The sequence below is a fragment of the Miniopterus schreibersii genome, assembly GCF_964146895.1.
Source record: "Miniopterus schreibersii genome assembly, chromosome: 1".
Taxonomy (NCBI): Eukaryota; Metazoa; Chordata; class Mammalia; order Chiroptera; family Miniopteridae; genus Miniopterus; species Miniopterus schreibersii.
Genome location: NC_138101.1, coordinates 63,341,565 through 63,364,991, shown reverse-complemented (window position 1 = coordinate 63,364,991; position 23,427 = coordinate 63,341,565). Strand labels below are relative to the sequence as shown.

The 23,427-nt window shown below is 33.9% G+C and overlaps 1 protein-coding gene across 7 annotated transcripts in view; it reads left to right on the top strand.

The window, feature by feature from the left end:
- CENPE (centromere protein E) overlaps nt 1-23,427 on the top strand; it is a 60,489-nt gene that overhangs the window by 19,333 nt on the left and 17,729 nt on the right. The window contains exons 15-36 of one of the 7 annotated variants that reach the window (XM_081156004.1): nt 26-114; nt 1,527-1,694; nt 5,141-5,215; nt 5,435-5,554; nt 7,152-7,274; nt 7,358-7,523; nt 7,941-8,095; nt 8,318-8,632; nt 8,743-9,003; nt 9,158-9,316; nt 11,294-11,584; nt 11,739-11,897; nt 12,055-12,342; nt 12,442-12,594; nt 12,674-12,961; nt 13,479-13,637; nt 13,820-14,101; nt 15,427-15,717; nt 16,306-16,464; nt 16,635-16,925; nt 18,049-18,153; nt 21,154-21,372. In XM_081156004.1, coding sequence (XP_081012130.1) covers nt 26-114; nt 1,527-1,694; nt 5,141-5,215; nt 5,435-5,554; nt 7,152-7,274; nt 7,358-7,523; nt 7,941-8,095; nt 8,318-8,632; nt 8,743-9,003; nt 9,158-9,316; nt 11,294-11,584; nt 11,739-11,897; nt 12,055-12,342; nt 12,442-12,594; nt 12,674-12,961; nt 13,479-13,637; nt 13,820-14,101; nt 15,427-15,717; nt 16,306-16,464; nt 16,635-16,925; nt 18,049-18,153; nt 21,154-21,372 — 4,316 coding nt within the window. Of the gene's footprint in view, nt 1-25; nt 115-1,526; nt 1,695-5,140; nt 5,216-5,434; nt 5,555-7,151; nt 7,275-7,357; nt 7,524-7,940; nt 8,096-8,317; nt 8,633-8,742; nt 9,004-9,157; nt 9,317-11,293; nt 11,585-11,738; nt 11,898-12,054; nt 12,343-12,441; nt 12,595-12,673; nt 12,962-13,478; nt 13,638-13,819; nt 14,102-15,426; nt 15,742-16,305; nt 16,465-16,634; nt 16,926-18,045; nt 18,154-21,153; nt 21,373-23,427 lie in introns of all 7 variants that reach the window. The other 6 variants (XM_081156001.1, XM_081156000.1, XM_081155999.1 and 3 more) reach the window with 6 other exon arrangements.

Below are 23,427 nucleotides of genomic sequence, written 5' to 3'. Positions count from 1 at the left end.
TAAATTCTTTTCCCCCTAATTATAGCTGTCTATTCAGAGGCTGATGTTTTCAGTAACACCTTTGATACAGTAACTGACATAGAGTGGAATCCAGCAACAAAGCTACTAAATCAGGTAACTTAAATGTATTTTACAAAACATTTTCCTCTTACTCTTTTTAAAATTCATTTGTTATTGGTATTTACTGTTGTTGTAGCACATTACTCTGACTTAATTTCAGTAATAGCATTGGTTCTAATTAAGGCTTCTCCACTTGTTAGACTCCCAGTTGATAACTGTGCCTCCAGAGGGAAGCTAAAAACTTAATAAAACAGGTGTATGGTAGTAGGTAAAATTATTCAGTTCATTACCAGCAGATCTTGGTATCTGTGATTTATTTTCCCTGTTTTGCCTTGGAAAATCCCCTGAGGGTAAAAAAGGACTGATATTAAGAGTCAAAATTATCAGGCATATAGTATAATGATACATCAGGAGGGGTAATATTGCTAAATAATAATGAAAAATAAAAGTAAATGTATTATATGTGGTCTTATCACAACTTTGGAATAAGGAGTAGTGAATACCTTATTTAGTAAATGTAAATTCCATATTTACTTTCTAGCCTGCTAATGTTCAAAGAAATATACAGGGTGTCCCCCAAAAAATGTATATATGCTTTAACAGCTGATAGCTTGATTTTGAAAATGAAATGTATTTTAATAAACACTGCTTTTATAATTATTTGAAGTGTGTGTATACATATTCGGGGGATATAGTTCTGTATATGTATTTGTTAAAGAAAATTTTATTTTCATTTTGGAACAAAATTGCAGCTATTCTTAGGACTTTTTATTAGCTAACCACTGTAATTAGTTATAATTAGTTAAGTATTATTGGTAAAGTGCTTTGGTGTCCCTAAAGCATACTCCAGAAGTTTGTTGTTTTTGTAAAATCCCTGGTGTTAGTTTTTGGTTTTTGTTTGGATTTTTTTTTAACTCATAATTTTTCTCTTTCTCTTAATAGTATAGAAAACAGAAGCAGGTCTCTACTGAGGATGGTAAAAAACCTAGCAACCGTTAGTTTTAGAGATCATTAAGTAATACCTCTGTTTCACTTCCTAAATTCAGAGCCATCTGAAAAATAAAATAGGAATCAGACAGTTGAAGTAAACCATCAGCTTTATTCCTAATGAGTTTAAGAATCTGTGGTGAAATGGACTTTCCATTATGTATCCTACATCCTACTCCTGACCATACTTTTCCAATCAGACACAGGCAGATCATTTGTTTATCTGAACTTTTTTTATTATTTTTTATTCTGCCCTTTTAAAAATAGTCTTCTATTCTAAGTTAGCTAGTTTACCAAAATGCAAACCCTTTGTATTACTGTGGATCAAGCTAAACCATTTGGATGCTGTTGAAAAGGAGAATGGCCTAAACTGCCAAATGATTCAAGGTTAAATTATTTGACTAATCCAAATTTTAGTTGAGGAAACAAACATGGTCTGAATTCTCTCCAGCTTGAAAATCTGGTTTTGTTTACAATAGGAAAATTTAGAAAGCGAGTTGAATTCACTTCGTGCTGATTATGATAATCTGGTATTAGACAATGAAAAACTAAGAAAAGAAAAGGAAGAAATGGAATTGAAATTAAAAGAAAAGAATGACTTGGACGAATTTGAGGCCCTAGAAAGAAAAGCAGAAAAAGATCAAGAGGTAAGGATACAGAAACATGAAACTAAACTAAAACAACACTTGTACAAAGTATCGTTCTCTTAAAGATATTTATTTGTAAGGTTGAGATTGAGGAGCCAGCCATTTTCTACATACATACACAATTTAGAGAATTTAAGAAATAATTCATTTATATTGTTTTTAAAATAGTTAAATCATATTTGTTTCACTTGTGCTTATGCACAAGAAGAACGAATTAAAAACATCTTTGGGAAGGTTTAGTGAATCTCCCTATTGATGGATTTGTATTGAAGAAGTTTTAATATCTAGCTGAATGTTTTATGTATGGATACTACATATGAATGGAATTTGTTTTCCATAGAAACTATATTCCTAAATAGAACATTATTAGAAAGCTAACTTTGCACATTTCTTTTTCCATATAAGAGAGTTACTGTGGAGATTAGCATAACTAATACTAAATAGTTTTAATGGAATTTTTAGAAATAAAACATCACTTAAATTTTCTAAGTATATAATATTAGGCTACATATTAAAACAACCAACCATGAAACTTTGGGGACTTAAATTTCTTAGTGCAGAGGGTCATTAATTTCACAAACACTATGAATTCTTTTGCGGAATTTTTTTTTTTTTCCATTGCTTTACAGAGGGAGGGAGGGAGGGGGAGAGAGAGAGAGAAGCATCAATGTGAGAGAGACACATTGATCAGTTGCCTCCTGCACACACCCCAACCCTACCTGGCCAGGGATCAAGCCTGCAACCGAGGTACATGCCCTTGGCCGGAATTGAACCAGGGACCCTTCAGTCCACGGGCCAACACTAACCACTGAGCCAAACTGGCTAGGGCTCTTTTGCGGAATTTTTGAATGCATAATCATTTTTCTGGAACAAGAATCCATAGCTAGTATCAAGCTTGTGAAGTGATCCATGAATCCTCAGAAAAATAAGAGCCAGTGTTTTGGTGTAAAGTATTAATTAATTTGCAGATACTTCTTAGATTTCTATATGGATAGTCCCAAGGGACACAGTCCTTTTTCCTCAGTATCATTGTTTAGTTCCTCACCCTCTTTACCTTTTTAAAGGAAAAAAATAGTTCTTTACCAAAACTACTATTTCCATTGTACCTACAAATTAAAGTGACACCTACATTTCACAGGAATTATATCCTGGGAGGCAAAAGTCAGTGACTTCTCCAGAGTTTCATTTAACTTGTTTTAAAATTTGCATATAAACAAAATGCAAAATGTCATGCAAAGAATATTGGACTTCAATCAATAAAACCAGCTTTAGTGAGAGGGTATAGTCTAGTGTCATGGTTAACGGCCAAACTACCAGGATTTGAGCCCCAGTTTTGCTGCTGACTAGCTCACAGATTCAAGCCTGGTGTGTATTACTGGCAAGGTCTTGAGCAAGTTATTGAATCTTTCAGGGTTTACTTCATGTATATCTCCATCCTTGAGGTTAAGTCAGGTGCTTACCGAGGTCCTTTCTAACTCCAAAATTTCATCTAATTTTTTTGCATATTTCTTGTTACATGACATAAAATTAACTTTGGGCATACATGTAACAATAATTTCTCTAATTTTTTTATATCATTTATACATTCAATTAATAAAAATTGAAGCACACACAAAAAGATTACAAAATAACACAGAATCTGTGACTTGAAACTTACAACCCAATTTTTTTTTCCTTTTAATCACTGTCAGAGAGGAAAATAATACTGTTCACTTCAGTTTTACTTGAACACAAATTAAAATTCTCAGTTCTAAAAGATAACCTAAAAGATTAAATAATAAAAACTTACTCTATTCAAAGACCATTTTATAATATCCATTCCATGTTAAATTAAAAACGTAAGTCTGTGTATACAGTAAAATATGTTCCAAAATGTACATTTGGGGGAAAAGTTTAACAAAAAAGGAGTGAAAGCCATATTATGGCCCGAGGATATGTGCCCTGGATTGCCTAAGGGTTTCATCAAAAATCACCAAAGTTATGGATAATTTTCAAGTGGGAATATAATAATATAGGGTGTTTAAACAGTAATTTTAGAGGGAGGTCAAGTATCATGCTCAGAGAACAAGAGAAATTTCAACCCTCTACCTATTTTGATCTTTTTAATTTTTATGATTTTCACAAGTTGGAGATTTTTGTCTTAAAGTTACATTTCGTTTCACCTGCTGCAAGTTACAGTTGAAATCTACAGTATTTTCTATGTAATCATTGATGATCTTTTAATCATATTGTACATTTTATCTTTGTGCTCATTAAACAGTACATCATTGATCGGTCACACTCAGATCATTACAAAAATCACTTAATCTTTCCCTGTTTCCAATACTTAAAATGAAGTACTGTTTCAAATAAAAATGGGAGAATTATTCTTTCTGAATGCTTTCAAAAATTAAGATTGGTTATTTAGTTCCTTATCATTAAATGTGATTTTGTTGCACAAAAGTTAGAAACAAAAGCAAAGGTAAAAGATAGAGCAAATTAAAGTTATAACCAATACAGATCTCTAAAACTTTGCTGAACAAGAGGGCAGCCACTAATCACATGTGGCAATTGAGCACTTGAAATGGGGTCAGTCTGAATTGATTTAAATATGAAAAAAATAATTTAAAATATTTTCTGAATTTCTATTATAGATTATATGAAGAAATGATAATATTTTGGATATATTTGGCTACATAAAATATATTAAAATTAATTCTCCCCATTTCTTTTCACTTTTTATTACAGATATCATGATAGAAAGGAAACTTTAATAAACATACTTGTATCTTTAAGTATTTGTATTTTAGACAGTTGAACAATATAAAGCAAGAACGTTAACTTTCCAATATTTCCCATAGAATAAACTGTCAAGGTAATAGTTGATAATCCCATACAAATCTCTGTAGATTTGGTAATCAGTAATATTGTAAAGGCACCATGAAACTACCCTAATCCAAACCTAAATTTCAAATCACAACTCATTAAAAAGTATGCCAGTGTAAAGCTAAATGGATAATTTATTGGGAAGAAAAAAATTTTTTTAGGATAAATACATTTCTGTACTTACCTAAAACAGGAGTCTATTAATTAGAAGTATATTTTTTCTAAGTTTGATTACGACTTTATCTCCTCCAAGTAGTGCATACTAATTTGCTTTTTAAGTTATTGTAGCTTTATTAACAGATGACAAATCTGCTATTTGGGTCATGCTGAGATATTTTTCTTGTTTGCTTGCTTCCTGGGGTTTGCAGATTTTTAGTTTTGGTGGTTGGGCTTGGTGTTGGATTCGGGGCTGTTTTGTACTTTTAAATAATGATGTGCTCTGTTACAGTAGCTCAAACAATTGATCTCTCTGTCCCTTCTTACTGTGTGGAGTGATTCTGAAGTGATTCAATAATTTTTTTTTAATTTTTTGCTTTATTAACTATTGGTTTGCTCTGTTGCCTATTCACATGCTTTTACAGATGCAACTAATTCATGAAATTACGAACTTAAAGAATTTAGTTAAGCATGCAGAAGTGTATAATCAAGATCTTGAGGTGAGCATTTATGTTGGTATTTTTACTGATAAGGAACTAGAACTATAAAACAAATCATGTAGTTGAACATGATTTCAGAAAATAAAAGAAATTACATTTTTAAATGATAACTATATCAATTTTACTATCTACCAATTTAAACTGCTAAATATAAGTTCTTTTTAATCCCTTAGCATTCAAATCCAGTTAAATTGTTTTACTCTCCTTTGATTCTTTTAGAATGAACTAAGTTCAAAAGTAGAGCTGCTTAGACAAAAGGAAGACCAGATTAAGAAGCTGCAGAAACATGCAGACTCTCAGAATTCAGAAAGTGTGAAAATGGACTTGTCATACTCATCGGTAAAAATCAGGTTTATTTTGTTGTGTAATCATATTAATATTTATAGTATGCCATCATCATCATAGCAAATGCTTATATTGAGCCAACTATGTGCTGGGCATTGTCTTGTTTTACATATAGTGTTTTATTTTATCTTGTCAATAACCCTGTGAGAGAGGGACTATATTACGAACATTGCCATTTTTACCGATAAAGAACCATTCATAGAGAGTTGAGGATATTATCCTTTGAGTGAAATGTAAATAAGTTAGTGATGAGTTTCCATTAAAAATTAGTAATTAAAAAACTTTTTCATTCTTCAATTGTTTGTACAAATGCATGCATAAGTGCATAGTCAGTATCTTCAGGTAAGCACTTATGTTGTCAAGAATCTAGAACTCTAAAACATGTAATTGAGTTTGTTTTCATAAATGTCATTAAGTTCATGATATTAATGCATTCTCATTATAATTTCAGCAACTATTTTTGAAAGTTTGAAGTAGTTTTTAGAAACTGTTGTTCTAGATTAGCTTGTACAAGATTGTGGCATTAAGTAACATTGAATCTCATGGTGAAATTATTGATTTATTTTTTTCTATTTGCTATCAATCTGCCTGATTACTTCAGGAAAGGCTGGCAAATCTCAGAGGGAAGAGGGAAGAGGGGTGGAGGGTAGGAAGATGTTAACCAAAGAACTTACATGTATAACCCATGGACACAGACAATAGTATCAGTTTGATTCTAGTTTTTTAGCACCCTTTATAAAAAGGTAACGGTTTCTAGCTTGAATTTTTTAAATATTAGTTTCTGCTCTATTTGAGTTTTTCAGAGTACTCTATTACCTCCTATTAGTACTTTTTTGTTACCTCCTGTTAATGACAATTCATCCTTTTTAAAAGTATTCTCACTGTTCTGATCCCTGGGTAAGAAAGGTGCTTTCATGTAATCCTGGAGAATAGGATTAATAGAGTAGCAAGCAGAATTGTCCACTTTTTAAAAATTGTTTATTTCTTACTCTTTATTCATTTTATTCATTCAATCATGCATTAATATTTTGCCACGGACATAGTTTGAATTTATGTAAGCTAAAGTCATGTTAAAATGCTACTTCTCTCTAAACATGAGACTTCTGATTTTTTTCATATATTTATAGGTCATTTGCATTTTCTCTTCACTGAGTTACCTATTTATATCTTTTCTTTCTTTTTCTATGGGATAATTTTCTTTTAAATATGTGATTTAATTTTTTTTAAATAATCATCACCTGAGGATATGTTTAGAGAGAAGAAGAAGGAGAGAGAGAGGAAAAGAGAAAGAGAGAAACATCGACCCATTGCCTCCTGTATGCGTCCCAACAAGGGATCGAACCCACACCTTAGGTATATGCCCTGACGGAATCGAACCTCAACCTTTTGGTGTACGGTATGATGCTCCAACCACCTGAGACACCCTGCCAAGGCTGGTTTAATATTCTTAACTTTACTTGCCTGTCATGTTTTGGAGAAAATAACTTAAAATCCATAGAGAACTTGACCATGCTAGCTGAACAAAAGTGTGTTAACATTTTCCAATCTGAGAATGTTAGATTTTACTAAATTCTTTTTGTCATGTGTATAGGAAGACACTGAAGACCTAAAACAAAAAAAGCAAACTCAGCTTGATGCTGAAATTATAGCCCTTGATGCCAAGAGAGAATCAGCCTTTCTTAGGAGTGAAAATCTAGAGCTGAAAGAGAAATTGGTAAGTGATTTTTGCAATATTTATAATCAAGCGTTTGTAATGATCAGTACATTTTTGTGAATTTGCAGTGTTTCTCTCAATAGAATGAACTTGAAAGTATATGCAAGCAAATGGAAAATGATAATCAATTATATCAAAGCCGGTTGGTGGCACAAAAGAAAGTACAAGTTGATCTGGAGAAAGAATTACAATATTCTTTTAATGAAATAACACAACTCACCTCCCTTATAGACGGCAAAGTTCCAAAAGGTATTTTGTAATATTAGACTACCTCTTTGCAAATCTGACTTTCTGTAGAAATGTTCCTAAGGATTTTGCAACAACATTCAACTTTCATTATTTGTGCCAGTATATATGAATGTTTCTATGGACTTCAGATCGTAAGAGTTAAAAATTGTACCTGATTTTGAAAAAGGTGATTCAAGAACTATTACCATGTATGGTGATGGATAGACTTTTGGGGATAATCACTTTGTAGTCTATACAGATATCAAATTATAATGTTGTATATCTGAAACTTTTTAACTACGTAGTCACAATTACATTAGTTGTTTATCAACTTTGCCTCTTTTTAAAATAAATTTTATATAATCTGATCAAAAATTTATATGTAGTTTAAATTGACTCAATAACTGCGAGCTGTTTAATTTACCAAAATTTTCATAGATTTGCTCTGTAATTTGGAATTGGAACGAAAGATCACAGATCTCCAGAAAGAACTGAAGAAAGAAGTTGAAGTAAATAAAACTTTGCATGAAAAAGTTAATTTGCTCTCAGAATTGAAATCTTTACCTTCAGAAGTAGAAATGCTAAGGAAAGAGGTAAACAAATTTTTAAGCAAATAACTCTCATTTTGATGATAAAGTTAAACAAGAAAATATACTGTTAAAGAAATAATAAAAATACTGCCTTTTTTCAGTCAAATATTTGCTTAGTTTCATTGTCTTTCTTTTTGCAGAAAAAGGTTTTTTTGTTTTGTTTTCTGAAAACTGCTTCAGTAGATCATACGTTGTTAACATAGCTGAGTATTGATTTTTTCTTAGATAAATGATAAATCTGAAGAGCTATATCTAATAACATCAGAAAAAGACAAATTGTCTTCTGAAGTAGTTCATAAGGAGAGTAGAATTCAAGATTTACTTGAAGAAATTGAAAAAACTAAAGATGACCTAGCAACTACCCAGATGAATTATAAAAACATGGATCAAGAATTCCAAGATTTTAAAAATTGTCATATTGAATTGGAGCAAAACTATAATAAGCTCCTTGAAGAGAATGCAAGAGTAAATCAGGAAATAGAAAATCTCTCTGAAGAATCTCAAAAACTCAGCTTAAGTTTGAATGCTTTAAAGACAGAGGTTGGTATAAGATACCTTCTAGGGAAATCATCTTTAGTCTTCTGGGGTTTGGCTTCCATGTGTATGCCATAGAATATTCTGCTTTTCACATTCACTTTCTTATTTTAAAGCTTTCTCACAAAACCCAAGAACTTCAGCAGAGTCAAGAAAGGTTAAATGAAGTGGAAGAGCTGAAGGAACAATTAGAAAGTAGAGATTTTAGGCTGCAAACAATAGAAAGGGAGAAAATACTGACTACTGAGAAGCTTCACCAAACCTTAGAAGAAGTAAGAACCTTAACCCAAGAAAAGGAAGACTTAAGACAACTCCAGGAGAGCCTGCAAATTGAGAGAGACCAACTCAGAAGTGACATTGAGGATACTGTAAACATGGTAAGATTTTAACTGATTAGACGTTGAAAACTCAGAGCATCTTTGAAAACATTATAGGAGCCATCATTTATTACTTATCAAGTAGAAACTATAAAATTATTTTCACCGTTTCTCCTTATTCTAATGGAAATGGTATTGTATTTCTCTGACAAAGAATATAGATACCCAAGAACAGTTACGAAATGCTCTTGAGTCCTTGAAACAACACCAAGAAACTATTAACATGCTAAAAATGAAAGTTTCTGAGGAAAGCTCCAAGAATTTGAATATAGAGGAAAACATAAGAGAAACTGAGGATGAATTTCAGGAAGAGGTAAAGAGTTTCTGTTCAAAATTTTCATATATTTATATATGAGCTTTCTCCTTAACCTCAGTCTTACTTATTACAGTGGTAATAACTAACAATAATTCATAAACTTCACCCTAATATCTTTTAAATAACTTCAAATATAACTGCTTACAATCAATTTGAAAAAAGACAAAAAAATTTAGTTCAAACTTTGAGCTGATATTTTCAGAGGGTTGATATTCTTTAAACATCTTTAAAAAGCCATTCTGAACTTTAGGAATATAAGAAAGATTCAGTGCTTATTATTAATTATGGCCAAAATACTTATTTTACATCAGATTTTGTATACTAAACTTGTTTATAGAGTTCACAATAAAATCAATGTGTGTATCCTACTTATGTCTGTTTCTAGGTCTTCGGCCATAATTTTACTATTAGGTGTTTAAATCCTACCTTAATTCATTCTAGGTAATACGGTTCATTTTTTCCTGAGACCTTAAGAGAATAACTGCTTTACTGCTTATTTAATACACAAGAAAGGCTAGGATGCTAATGATAATTTTTTTAAGGGAGGTATATTATAGTACACTAAGGCTGCCATAAGAAAATATCATAGACTAGGTGGCTAAAACAACAGAAATTTATTATTTATTTTCTCCTAGTTGTAGAGTCTAGAAGGCCAAGATTAAGGCACTTAAAAATTCTGTTTCTGGAGAAGCCTCTCTTTCTGGAATGTAGATGGTCTTTTTTCTGCGTCTTCACGAGACCTTTCTTCTGTGCACTTGAGCTGAGAAAGTGTCTGCTATATCCTCCTTTTCTTAAAGGACACCAGTCCTAGGGGATAAGGTGACTTCATTTAACCTTAATTACCCTCTTTAAATGCCCTGTCTCCAGTTGGGAGTTAGGGCTTCAACAAAAAAAAAAAAAATCAGTCCGTAATGAAGTATTTGGAAACAGAACTAAAAATTGCTTATAAATACTTAAAAGTATTGAAAATGAGTTTCAGAGATGATAGCTTTTTTCTTAAATATTCAGAATTATTTAGAAAAAGTAATTCTATAGTATATAGAAAAGGCTGAAAACAAAAACACCTTTATTTTTGTTCCTTCCCTAAATCTGTTCCTTCAGCATCTCATAAGGCACTTCTATTCCTCATTGATTCGGTCAGAAATCTGGGGATCACCCAACTACCATCTCTCCCTCCCAACTCACTCTATAATCCAAACCCCAAACTTTATGTATTTTGAAGTATGTATGTATGAAATCCTCCCACTTTTCTCTCTAAATCACCAGCACTGTAATCCAAGCCACCATTATTTCTTTCCCTGGCTTTCTGCAATAGCCTAACTGATCTTCCCACATTCATTCTTATACTTCTCTAATTGATTTTTCATTCTGAGCCCAGGCAATCTTTTCTTCTTAAAATCCTTTAATAGCGAAACGTCACTTGACATCAAGACCAGAGTCCTTTGCGAGGTCTAGGAAACCCTGGATTCCAGACCTACTGGTCTCTAGTGTTATTTCACTTCTCTCCTTCTGCTTATCATGCTCCAGCAACTCTAGTCTATTGCTCTTCCTCATCTCATGGCTTTCAGATGTTCTGGTCTCCCTACCTACAGTATTACCATACCTACCCCTCCCTCCTTCCTAACCACTCACTGTAGGTTAGGTTTGCCACTAATACCCTAGGAGAACCCAGTAGTTCTGTTTGGTGAGATTTGACATATATCTACTTTCCCCCTAAAGTGTCTCAAAAAGGCAGAGATCCTGTAATTCTCATTTCCTGTTTTATCTCCAGCCTCCAATAATACACTGACATCACAGCGAGCCCTCAATAAATAAGTGCTAAATACCTGAAAAATGGAAAAGTAGGGAAGTGGGAAGATTGCTCTGTAAATGAACCATTAAATCCTGGCTTAATTTTTTAGAAAGTATCCTGATTTCTTTTCCCCTAAAATAAAGTGTCTTTGGATATCAAATATATTTTATGATTCTCTTAAGATCGAAGAGGCTCAAGATATACAAGAGCAGTCCTTTGATCTACAGGAAAAAGACAGTGAGACTAAGAAAATAATCAGTGAGATGGAACAACTGAAGGAGGAACTCAAATATAAAGAGTCGGCACTGTTGAGATTAGAAATGGAAAAGCTCAGGTTGTCTGAGAGGCTTCAAGAAAGTCATGAGGAGGTGAAATCTACAGCAAAGGAGAGAGATGACCTACAGAGGCTGCAGGAGGTTCTTCAGTCTGAAAGTGACCAACTCAAAGAAAACATGAGAGAAATCTTGGCTAAAGTAGGTTACATTCTTTCCCCCATGTATGTATGTGTGTTTTTTAAGTAATTTGTAATCAGATATTTTTGTAGAAACTAAACCTTTGGAAAAAAGAATTAGAGTGCAATGGTTATTATGTTTCTATAAATTTTTTACAATTTCTCTATTAATAAAGCACCAAGAAACCAAAGAGGAACTTGAAGTTGCTCATTGTCGCCTGGAAGAACAGGAGGAAACTATTGATAAGCTAAGAATGAATCTTTCAGAGAGAGAAACTGAATTATCAAGCTTTCAAAAGGAATTAGAAACAACCAATGATGAATTACAGAAAAAGGTAAATGGGGGTAAAGGAACAGTGGGGGGGAAAAACCTGAGGGAAGTAGCTAACTGAATTATAAATAATTCTTACTGTTTGCATACTAAATTGTTTTAGAGAACATACTGGTTTTTTTACCTAAAGTAATGTGTGTATATTTTATCATTATTTTAAGATGCAAGAGCTTCATGAAAAACAGGAACAATTTATTTGTGTCAAAGAAATTAGTGAGACTCAAGAAAAACTGAGTGAACTGGAACAATTAAAGGAACAACTCAAAGCCAAAGGTTTGTTATTAGAAAGCATAGAAAGCGAGAAGCTTGAGTTAACTGAGAGACTTCAGAAGAGTGAAGAAGAAATAAAAATTATAATTAAAGAAAGAGATGAACTGAAGAGGGTGCAAGAGACCCTTCAAATGGAGAGAGACCAACTCAAAGAAAACATTAAAGAAATTGTAGCTGAAGTAAGTTTCCCTCTTCTGATATTTTTGGATACAAAAATATTGTTGAGGTGGTAATGATGCTTACTATTAAGGTTTATTCATTTTGCTCCAATCATAAAGGGACAGAAAGTCAAAGAGGAACTTAAAACTGCTTACAGTCTTCTGAAGGAGCACCAAGAAACTATTAGTACAAGGACTATTTTGGAGAAGATAGATCAAGGAGCAAATATTCAGAGAGATTTAGAAAATTCAGATGCTGAGTTATGGGGAAAGGTAGGTCTTGTTAGATTGGAAAACCTCCTTTTTCCTAAAAACTCTGCCTGTGCCCTAACTTGCTTTATGATTTTCTCAGATTCAAGAATTTCAGGAAAAAGAACATCAGCTTCTTAAGATGAAAGCTGTAGATGAGACTCAGGAGAAAATGTGTGAAATGGAATACTTGAAGAAACAACTTGAAACCCAAAAGTCAACTCTGGAAAACCTAGAAATGGAGAACATAAGGTTAACTGAGAGACTCCATGACAGCCTTGAAGAAATGAGATCTGTTTCAAAAGAAAGAGATGACCTTAGGAGTGTGGAAGAGACTCTCAAAGTAGAGAGAGATCAGCTCAAGGAAAACTTAAGAGAAACTGCAATTAGAGTGAGTTACCAGCCTTGGGGAAGGTTGAAAGAGGAAGGGGGAGTGTATTTGGTAATATCTTCCAAATATTTTAGTAAGTTTATTCATTTACCTGAAAAGTTCAATTGTAGCTGTTTATCCTGCACACATTAGCACAACTGTGCAAATATATTTGTAGAAGGATATTCATTGCAGCAAGCTGCAATAACAAAATAAAGCAAACAAAAAATAGGGAAAGTTCTAACTGTATAGTGTTAGGAGACTGGTTAATAAGTGCAGCACATTCAGACCGTGGAATAAGCAGACACAGATAAAGAATGAGGTAGAGTTATGGTGCTGACTTGGAAGTATCCTGGTAGGGAAAGGCGAAATTGTAGGGTTGTATATCTAGCCTGTATTAACATCTGAGAGTCAATTATAGGATGAGCACTAGGAGGTGTAAGGAGGGAGGGGAATTTTTACTTCTTACCCTGTTCTTTTGCACATATGGTTTGAAGTGTGTTACTCTGAATGTATTTTTCTTTCTCTAATAATGAAGGACCTGGAAAAACAAGAGGAACTAAGAATTGCTGACATACATCTGAAGGAGCATCAGGGAATTATTGATGAACTCAAAAAGATTGTTTCTGAGAAGACAGATGAAATATCAAATATGCAAATGGATTTAGAAAACAAAAATAGTGCCTTAAAAGCACAGGTATTTCTTTTAAGTTGTTACCTAAGTGACAGTTTGAATGAAGTCTTTTGTGTAATGAAATAGGATATGAGTCATCCTAAAATTGTGGACGTGTAGAGGTTTGTCTAGATAATTTAGAAACTATTGTTTAGCTTTTTATCAGTATCTGTTTATATCTTAATTTATTGTGTAATTATTTCAAGATCCAAGAAGTTCAGGAGAAAGAACATCAACTTCTTACGGTAAAAAATGATCTCAGGGAAAATATGTATCAAACAGAGCAGCTGAAGAAGCAGTTGGAGGCCCAGAATTCAATCTTGGAAAGTATAGAAACAGAGAAGTTAAGGTTGACTCAGAAACTTCATGAAAACCTTGAAGAAATAAAATGTGTTACCAAGGAAAGAGATAGCCTAAGAAGAATGGAGGGAACCCTCAAAATGGAGAGAGACCAGCTCAGAGAAAGCCTCATAGAAACTGAAGCTAAAGTAAGTTACAATCATACCCCTTCCTAGTGAGGAAATGTGTTTTGACAGCAGTGAATCTTTCTTTGATATAGACATACCCAAACACACACATAAACCACATTGTTGTTCATTGTAACCGTTTGTAATAAAAAAAAATGGGAAACAACCAAAATGTCCATCAGAAGGAAACTGGGTAAAGATGAGCAATATGTCAGAATGCTATACAACAGGTTAAAAAAAAAAAAAATTTACATAGATTTAATTTGGAATCCCAAAATAACTCTTAGTAGGAAAAGCAAGCTGTGGAATGGTATGTAAATAATGTGTTTGCCTCTGGAAAGTAGAGGTTATGAGGAGGGGAGGACAGGAGAGGGAAAAGCTTTTAACTTTCTAACAAAAATGTAGAGTAAGAAGTAATAGTTGTGTTATTTTTACTAAGAAAATATATTACTTTCATTAAAAAATACTAGTTAAAGTAAGAAGGTTTAGCTTTATTCTTTTTACTAAGAAAACATCACTTTCATTAAAAAATTACTAGTTAACATTACCATATGTCACTGTTCTTAAAATGTCTCTAATGATAAAAAATCTGGAAAAAAAGAGGAACTAAGAATTGCTCACATGCATCTGAAGAAGAACCAGGAAACTATTGAACTCAGAGGGTTTGTTTCTGAGAAGACAGATGAAATATACAAATGGCTTTAGAAAATTTAAACACTATATTACAAGATATATATGGGGGGGTGAGCTTTGATTAGATATCTGGTTTATTTGTGCCTGAAATCTACTGGGGATGTAAGATGGTTTAGCCACATTGGAAAACAGCTTGGCAACTTTTACTAACACTAAACAGATAACTGTCTGTGGCCCAGTATTTCTACTCCTTGTGTATGTACCTAAGAGAAAAGAGTGCGTGCTTCAACATACAGATATGTACAAGAATGTTCATAGTAGTTCTAATCATAATAGCGAAAAACTGAAAACAACTCAAATGCCTATCAACAGGAGAATGGATAAATATATTGTGATTTATAAGATCAAAAGCAGGCAAAACTCATCTAGGATGAGAAAAGTCAGAATAATGGTTATAGAATGGGATATACAGGAAATTTATGGGGTTTTGGTACATAGATATATACACATGTTAAGAATAATTGAGCTATACACTTAAGAACAACATTTATGTATATTATAACCTCAAAAGAAAATAATTTCTGTGTGGAGTTATGTAGAGTATTTGTAAGAGTGACATGGGAAATCTTGTCTAAATCAATTTAGAAACTATTGCTTATTTTTCTTTGAAAAACCTTCTGTATTTTAACATGTTATTTTATAATCATCTTAAGATCCAAGAACTTAAGGCAAATGAACACCAACTCTTGAAGTTAAAAGAAGATGTCACTGAGACACAGAAGAAAATGTCTGAAATGGAGCGATTAAAGAAACAACTCAAAGCCCAGAGTCTAACTCTGGATAAAATAGAAATGGAGAACTTAAATTTGGCTCAGAAACTTCATGAAAACCTTGAAGAAATGAAATCAGTACTGGAAGAAAGAGATAATCTAAGGAGAGTAGAAGAGACTCTCAAACTGGAAAGAGACCAACTCAAGGCAAACCTACAAGAAACCATAGCTAGAGTGAGTTGTGCTCCTTTCTATCCAGTAAGCATGTTTTTAATACAAGAGGCTGCCTTCTTTGAAAATAAATGATACTGTTGGTGAAATGTAAATATAATCTTTTAGGAAGACAGTTTGACAATATCATATTAAAAATTTATCAGCATATGCATTTGCTATAGCAATTCCACTTCTACGAATTTATCTTATCAGTATAGCCACACATTTGGACAGAAATACAGCAGCATTTACTGCAACATTGCAATCCAAATGTCCACCAATAAGACACTGGCTAAGTGGGGCTCATCTGTGTAATGGAATACTAACCATAAGAATGGGGTATGTGATACTGATTTAGAGGGATGCCCAAATGATGTGAAAGGTGAAAAGTAAGTGGCAGAGTTCAACAGGGAGCAGAACTGGGGTGGGTGAGGTTTGGCCCAGGAACTCTTACTTTATATCCTCTGCACTGTTCTAATTTAGTGGTAGAATGGTGGTGATTTTTAACTATAAGCATGCATTTTGTAAGGTTTTGTTTAACCAGTTCAACATTAGGAAAAGGTAATGTTTCTTTATATCCTCATTTTTCAATTTCTTCTAATAATAAAGAATCTGGAAACACAACAGGAACTAAAAATTGCTCGTATGCATTTGAAAGAGCACCAAGAAACGATTGATAAATTCAGAGAAAGAGTTTCAGAGAAAACAACTCAGATTTCAAATATTCAAAAGGATTTAAGCAAATCAAAAGATGATTTACAGAAAAAGGTAAGTGTTGTTTTGTTCTTTGGGGAGTGTCCAAAATTATTTGTGAAGTAAGTGGATATAGATATAAATGTGGACATAGATATGTATGTACCTATATAACAAATAGACACTAGTTTCCTTCCTTGAAAGAATTCTGTTTTCATTCTAACTTGTTTTTTAATTATCTCAAGATCCAAGAACTTCAAAAAAAAGAGCTTCACCTTCTTAAAATGAAAGAAGATATCAATAAAACTCATAAAAAAATGAATGAAATGGAACATTTGCAGAAGCAATTTGAGACTCGAAATTTATCTATGCAAAGTATAGAAATGGATAACTTACACTTGACTAAGAAACTTCATGAAAGCTTTGAAGAAATAAGAATTGTAGCTAAGGAAAGAGATGAGCTAAGGAGAATAAAGGAGTCTCTCAAAATGGAAAGAGACCAATTCAGAGAAACCTTAAGAAAATTGATAGCTAGAGTGAGTTCAGAATCTTCCCCCATCTAGTAACTATTTGTAAAAATCATGCTTTTTTTAAAAGAGTAATAGTTTGTTTTGTTGTTTTTCTGCAGATGTCTGCAAACAATAAAGGGTAATGGGGAAACTATTACTATAATTCCACACAAGCAGGAAATACATTTTTTTTTAAAAAGTCAAAATGGTTTTTAAAGGGTTTTAAAACCAAGAAATAGTGTTATTCTCAATGGAGAAATATTTGAACGATTAGATTTGTAAAAGATTAAATACCCCATTTCACTACCTCTACATGATAGAGTTTTAGACGTCGGCTCTTCTTAATGAAGTTAGAAGGTAAAAAAGGCACGGTGAATACAAAAAAAGGAAGTTATTCTAGTATGACTGTTTAAATTGAATAAGAAACAATTCAGACAAGAAATTATATGAAATCTATAAAAAACCTTTTTCATTCTCATAGTTCAATAATAAAGAATAAAGTAGAAACAATATCATTTGTAATCTCAATAGAAATATCAGACAAAAAATGTCACACACTTGGGAATCATCTTTATGTTGGCCCTAACTAAATTTATAGAGATTTAAATCACTCAGGTTTTTTATTGAGCAGTTGATTATTCTTTTAGGTCTTCTTGTGAACAAGATAAACAAGTGGGAGAAAATTTTGTTTTATACAGAAATACAAACTGTAAATAGGATACGAGTTTTCTGTTTCAGGGTGCTGGGAAGAACATATTAGTGGGGCTTGGAACACTGTAGATAGTACAGATGTTTTTGCCAGTATGTTTAGTTGGCAGCAGTGATTCTTATTCAGAAATTTGGAAAAGTAGGAACCAGATAAATCTAAAACCTAATTTGCAACTATGAAGACTATAGGAACAAACTCTAGTTCCCAAAAGTACATGGTTTTCCCATTCCCCCCCAATGAGTTGAGATCACTCACTACAAGACTCAGTGGTACTATTACTCATTTTTTACCGTTTTCAACATTGCTTTTGAACTACAGGTGTAATATTTACTTCCATGATTGAAACTTAATATATAATATGTAATTTAAAAAGTATGAGTAGAAATTTCCTTTGAATGTAGTTATAGCTGAAGCCTTATTTATTTTTTTGTGTCAAAGCAGGACCAACAGACCCACAAAGAGGTAGTAAAATATGAAAAAGAGTTACTGTGTGATGAAAAAGAACACCTTACAGCAAGCCTGAGAGAAAAGTGCTTTAGGATAAAAGTAAGTTTTCCCTGTTAAAATTACAAAGGAATATTGGTACCCTTCAAAGGTCTATGGCAGTGATTTTCAACCGATATGCCGCAAGAATTTTTAAAACATGCAATACCTGCCCTGGCCAGGTACGTCAGTTCATTAAAGCGTCGTTTCGATACACCAAGGTTACAGGTTTGATTCCCAATCGGGGCATATACAAAAATCAACCAATGAATGGAAAAACAAATTGATCTCCCTCTCCCCTACCCCCCCATTTTTTAATTTTTTTATTTTTTAAACATGCAATACCTGACTATTTAGTCAGGGGCACCAACCTCTTTTCCCTTAGATTGTAAAATTAAAATATGACAACAGCCAGCACAACAACAGCCATCCAGTGTGATTGAATCAAAATTATACCTTTTTTTTTTTTCTTGTTAGATAGGCAAAAAATATATTTTTGGTGTGCTGTAGAATTTTAGTAATTAGCTTATGTGTCCCTTGAGATGAAAAAGGCGAAAATCTTTGGTCTATGAGGAACCTCTGGGGAATGAAAAGATAGTGGTCAATGTTTCTAAACTTTCTAGTGCAGGTATGTATGTATACATATATACATACATAAAACAGTGGGGGCTTGTGGTTTTAAGGCTTCGCTGGAATGATGATATTTGAGTAAATACCTGAACGAGGTGAAGGATTGAGCCATACAGCTATCTGCAGGACTAGCAGTGTAGGCAGGGAGGCACAACAAGTGCAAAGCTCCTGTGGAGAGCCTGCCATATGAGTTCCAGGAACATCACGAAGGGGGAAAGCTAGAAATGAGGTCAGAAAGTTAATGGGGAGGAGGCAGGCAGAATTTTGAACATGTGAGAGACATGATTTGACTTACATTTTAAAGGGATGACTCTTGTGTTGAAAACAGAGTGGAAGCAGGAAGACCATTTGTAATCCAGGCAGAGAGATGATGGCTTGGCCCAGAGACGTAGCAGTGGAAGTAGTGAGAAATGTTTGGTCTGTATATTGAGGGTAAAACCAACAAGATTTACCGTCACCCCTGTTAGAATGCAAGATCCGTGAAGACTGGTGTTTAGCACATTCCTAGTGGAAGTCAGCATTCAATACCTATCTTATTTTTTCTCTGTTCTCTCACTTCTTTGTTGTTCTCTGTTTACTCTGTTCTCTTTTTGTTTTTTCTTTGTTTTTTAAGTTCCCACTTAGGTTCTTTTGTTCTCTCTTTTCCCTCTTTTTTCTCTGTTCTTTGTTTTCTTCATTTTTTTCTGTTCTCCATTTTTCTGTTTTCTGTATTTTTACTTTGTTCTCTCAGTTTTCTCTTTTCTCCTTGTTTCTTGGGTTTTGGGTCTCTTTGTTTACTCTTTGTTCGTTCCCTTTCTCTTCTCTACTTTTTCTTTGTTGTCCGCTGTCTTTTATCTTTGTTGTCTGAGTTCTCTTTTTTCTTTGTATTTTCACTTTCTCTGGTTTTTTTGTTGTTGTTCTGTTTTTGTTTTCTTCTGTCATCTTTGTTTTCTCTTTTTTTCTTTGTTCTTTTCCTTTCCTCTGTCCTCATTTCTCTTTTGTTTTCTCCTTTTTTCTTTATTCCTGTATTTTCTTTTTGTTCTCTCTCTGTTATCTTGATTTTCTTGGTTCTTTTTTCTTTATTCTCTCTGGTCTCTGTTTTTTTCTCTTTTTTTAGTTTCCTCTTTTCTATTCTCTCTTTTTGTCTCCATTTCCTCTGTTCACTCTTAATTCTCTCTGATTTCTATGTTTTCTCTTTTTCCTCTTTGATTTCCTTGTTTTCTCTCAATAGGTATCTATTTCAAGTAAGAATGAATGACTGCTCAGTACCATAATGTGATTTATCCTAAGGCCAAAGGCAGGAATCCCCTTGCCAACATCCCAGATGAATGAACATCTGTCTAGCTTTTCTTTAAATTATGAAAAAGAGAGCTCATTATAGTCAGAAGCCCCTCGTTCTATTGTTTATCACCCTGAACTACACGGGTTATTTATTACATGATTTTATCAACTTAAATGTAACGTGCTCCTCCACTTATACTCAGACCACTAAGTTGCCTGCATTGCCTCTAGTCATTTGAGCATATGGGCCCAGGCTTACTGAGTGTCTACCACATGCCAGGTACTATATTTGGTGCTTTACCTCATAAAATAGATTTTATTGCTCCATTTATAAACAAAGTAACCAAAGTTGTTGAGAGAGGAAGTTTAGTAGTTTTCCAAGGTCACACGGCTAGTAAGTTGGTAGAATAAGGATTTGAAACCAAATCTGATTAAGTTTAAAATTTGGGTATAGAAGCATTTTTACAACTTTAATTTTATTTCTTTTAACACATAATGTGTGTATATTTTATAGAGTACATAGATATAGGTAGTTTGAAATATTTTACTTGATTCTCCTAGGAAACTTTGTGGCTGTTATTGTAGTCTTCATTTTGTGGTTGAGAAAATGTCTTGATGATTTTCCCACTCAGGAAGTGGCAGAGCTAGAACCTGAACTCTGATAAAAGGTTAGAAAACTCAGATTCTAGGCAAATAGAAAGGTGTGAAGAGGCTATACCAAACTAGCAAATAGCTAGCTTGATTCTTAGTCACTTGTTTTATCTGCTACCTCACACTGCCATTGTACACATAAGCCAGTACTCATTTTTGAGCTAAAATATATACTAGATAGAATTCAATCAAATTTCTCTTCAGATTTTGTAAGTGCTCATTCACATCATGGATGTTCAAAAGACTAAAAGAAAATATCAAAATGATAAAAAGGGTTATTTTTTGGTTTCTTTGTTATGTTTGTTTACATTTTTTTAATTTTCACAATAATTATACATTATTTCTATAATCCAAAATCAATAATATCAGTTTCCTTTTTTTATTTTAAACACAACAGTTTTAATTTATTACTCTCCTACAGAAAATGTTAAAGCATAAGTTTTGTTACAATTCTAAGGCTAGAACTATTTATTGTTAAATTAGAATCATTTATTAAGTTGAATGAATTCTAATTTTCTTTAGGAGCTTCTGAAGAGATACTCAGAGATGGATAATCATTATGAATTCTTAAATAGATTGTCTCGTGACTTGGAGAAGGAGACTGAAAGCCAAAAAGAGATTTCAATTAAAATAAAAGCAAACCTTTCACTTCCATTTCCACAAACCAGAGAGATTCAAAAACTTCTCACTGTAAACCAAAGGTGTTCCATGGAATTCTACAGAGTCATGAAGAATCTTAAGGTAACCTTTTTAGTAATATCTTTGTAAATATTGCTATAAATTAAGTCCTGCATTGTGAGTTGACATATTTGCTTCTTAGTGTATGTACTATTGACTGAATTAAAGATTACATGTGTCTAAGAATAGCATGTGCAAGATTCTCGGTGCACCTGGGACCTGGTCATTCAACAAAACCTGAGCTCTTCCTATGGGCCTCAACACTGTGTTTAGGTGCTTGGGAGACAGGTGTGAATAACATCTCAAATATTTCATAGTCTAGTGGGCGAGGCAGATATATAGATAGGTAATAATAAGTGCAGCGATAATAAGTACATAATAAGATGTATGCGCGGGTTCTATGACATACCAGGAAAGAAGTTAAAGAAGATAAGACTAATGGAAAATAGACTCATTTAGTAAAGTGTGGATGGAGTTCATTTTGCAGATGATGGGGAGCCACTGGACAGCTATGTTAAGTGGTGGCAGTAAGGTGATCAGATTGCCATTTTAGATACTTCACTACAGATTAAGAAGATATGAGTGTGCAGGGGATAAGGCTAGTGGCAGAAAGAAAAGATAAGGCAGTTACAGTTGTCCAGATGAGATATTATGGGTGAGTGTACTAGTAGGGAAGGACTCATAGGGATGGAAGGGATGAAAGAAATTAAATATCTGGCAACTTAAAATAATAGGCCTATGTTTGGTAGTGGAGGTAAGGGAGAGTTTAGATTGCATCCAGGACCTGAACTTAGCCAGGTCTGTGAATAGTGAGAAGACAGATTTGTGGAGAAAAGGAAGAGGGGCAGGGGGAGTGGGGCAGGATGAAGGCCAAGCGTTTTCTGGGAAATGTTTTGAGGTAGAAATACCTATGATGGAGCACCCAAGAAGAGAAACTCAGGAGGCATTGTCAACCGATGGTCCTTGGTGCCAGTTCAGTGCCAACAGGAATCCCCAGTATGGGCTGTGGTAAAGAATGAAACTTCATTCAGGGCAACACAGCTCAATTGTGAAACTGCACAGCTGTGAAAACAGCACAGGCTTCTTTCCAGCTAGACAGCTGCTCTGCTCCTTGGTGGTCTGCCGTGCACTGCTCCGTGCCATTCCATCCTGTGCTGCATTGGTCTGCTCAGCTCTGCCCTGGTGAGACATCTTGTGTTTCATCTCAGCCAGGGAGATGCAGTCATCTGGCTTCGGTGGAAAGGGAAAGTACGCTCTCAGAGCCAGAGAAGAGCTGGCTTATATAGGCAGAAGTTTGGGGCCCTGTCTCTGATGGATCTGCCCTTGTACAAATGAGGACTCCAAATCCTGCAGTTTGATTGGTCCAAAAGGCACTGTCCTAATTGGTCAGAATAGAACTGCTCTTATTGGTCAGAATAGATCCGCTCTGATTGGCTGGAGCTGTGCAGCTCTGATTAGATAGGGAAAGCCTCAGTCCTATTATTGATCAAAATAGGAACTCCTTTATAAGGGCTGGCTCAGAGGGCAGAAACACAATGCAAGCAGGCAGTTCAGTGCAGGCTTCTTTATGAAGTGTAATTTGCATGAGAGGCTCCTGTGCAGAAATGGCTGCTAGGCTCTGCTTTCTTTATTTGAGCCCAGTTTGCCACCAGTAGCCGTTCTTAGTAGATATCTTTCTTTCTCTGGGCTCAGTATTTAGCTGTAAGTCTGAGGTTTGTCAGGAGAAGAGTCAGGACTAAAGATAAAGATTTGGTGTTCATTGGCATATAGGTGATGGATAATACAATATATGTGAGTAAGGTTACCCAGAAAGCATAACAGAGGAAGAAGAGCCTTGGAATGAGAAGAGACTTTGGAAAAGATAAATTTTCAAGAGACAATAGCAGAAAAGAGTAACACATGGATCGAGGTTGGAAAAGTCAGACAGAAGAGAACCAAACAAAAGTGCTATCACTCAGGTCAGTGGAGGAGCATCTCAAATCAGACAGCCAGAATGTGGACTGAAGAGATTCCCTCAATTTGTTGATAATAGAGCTCATTGGTGACCTTTGTCCAAGCAGCTTTAGTTGAGTAGTTAAGGAAAAGGCCAAATTACAAGAGGTTAAGGAATGGTGGAAG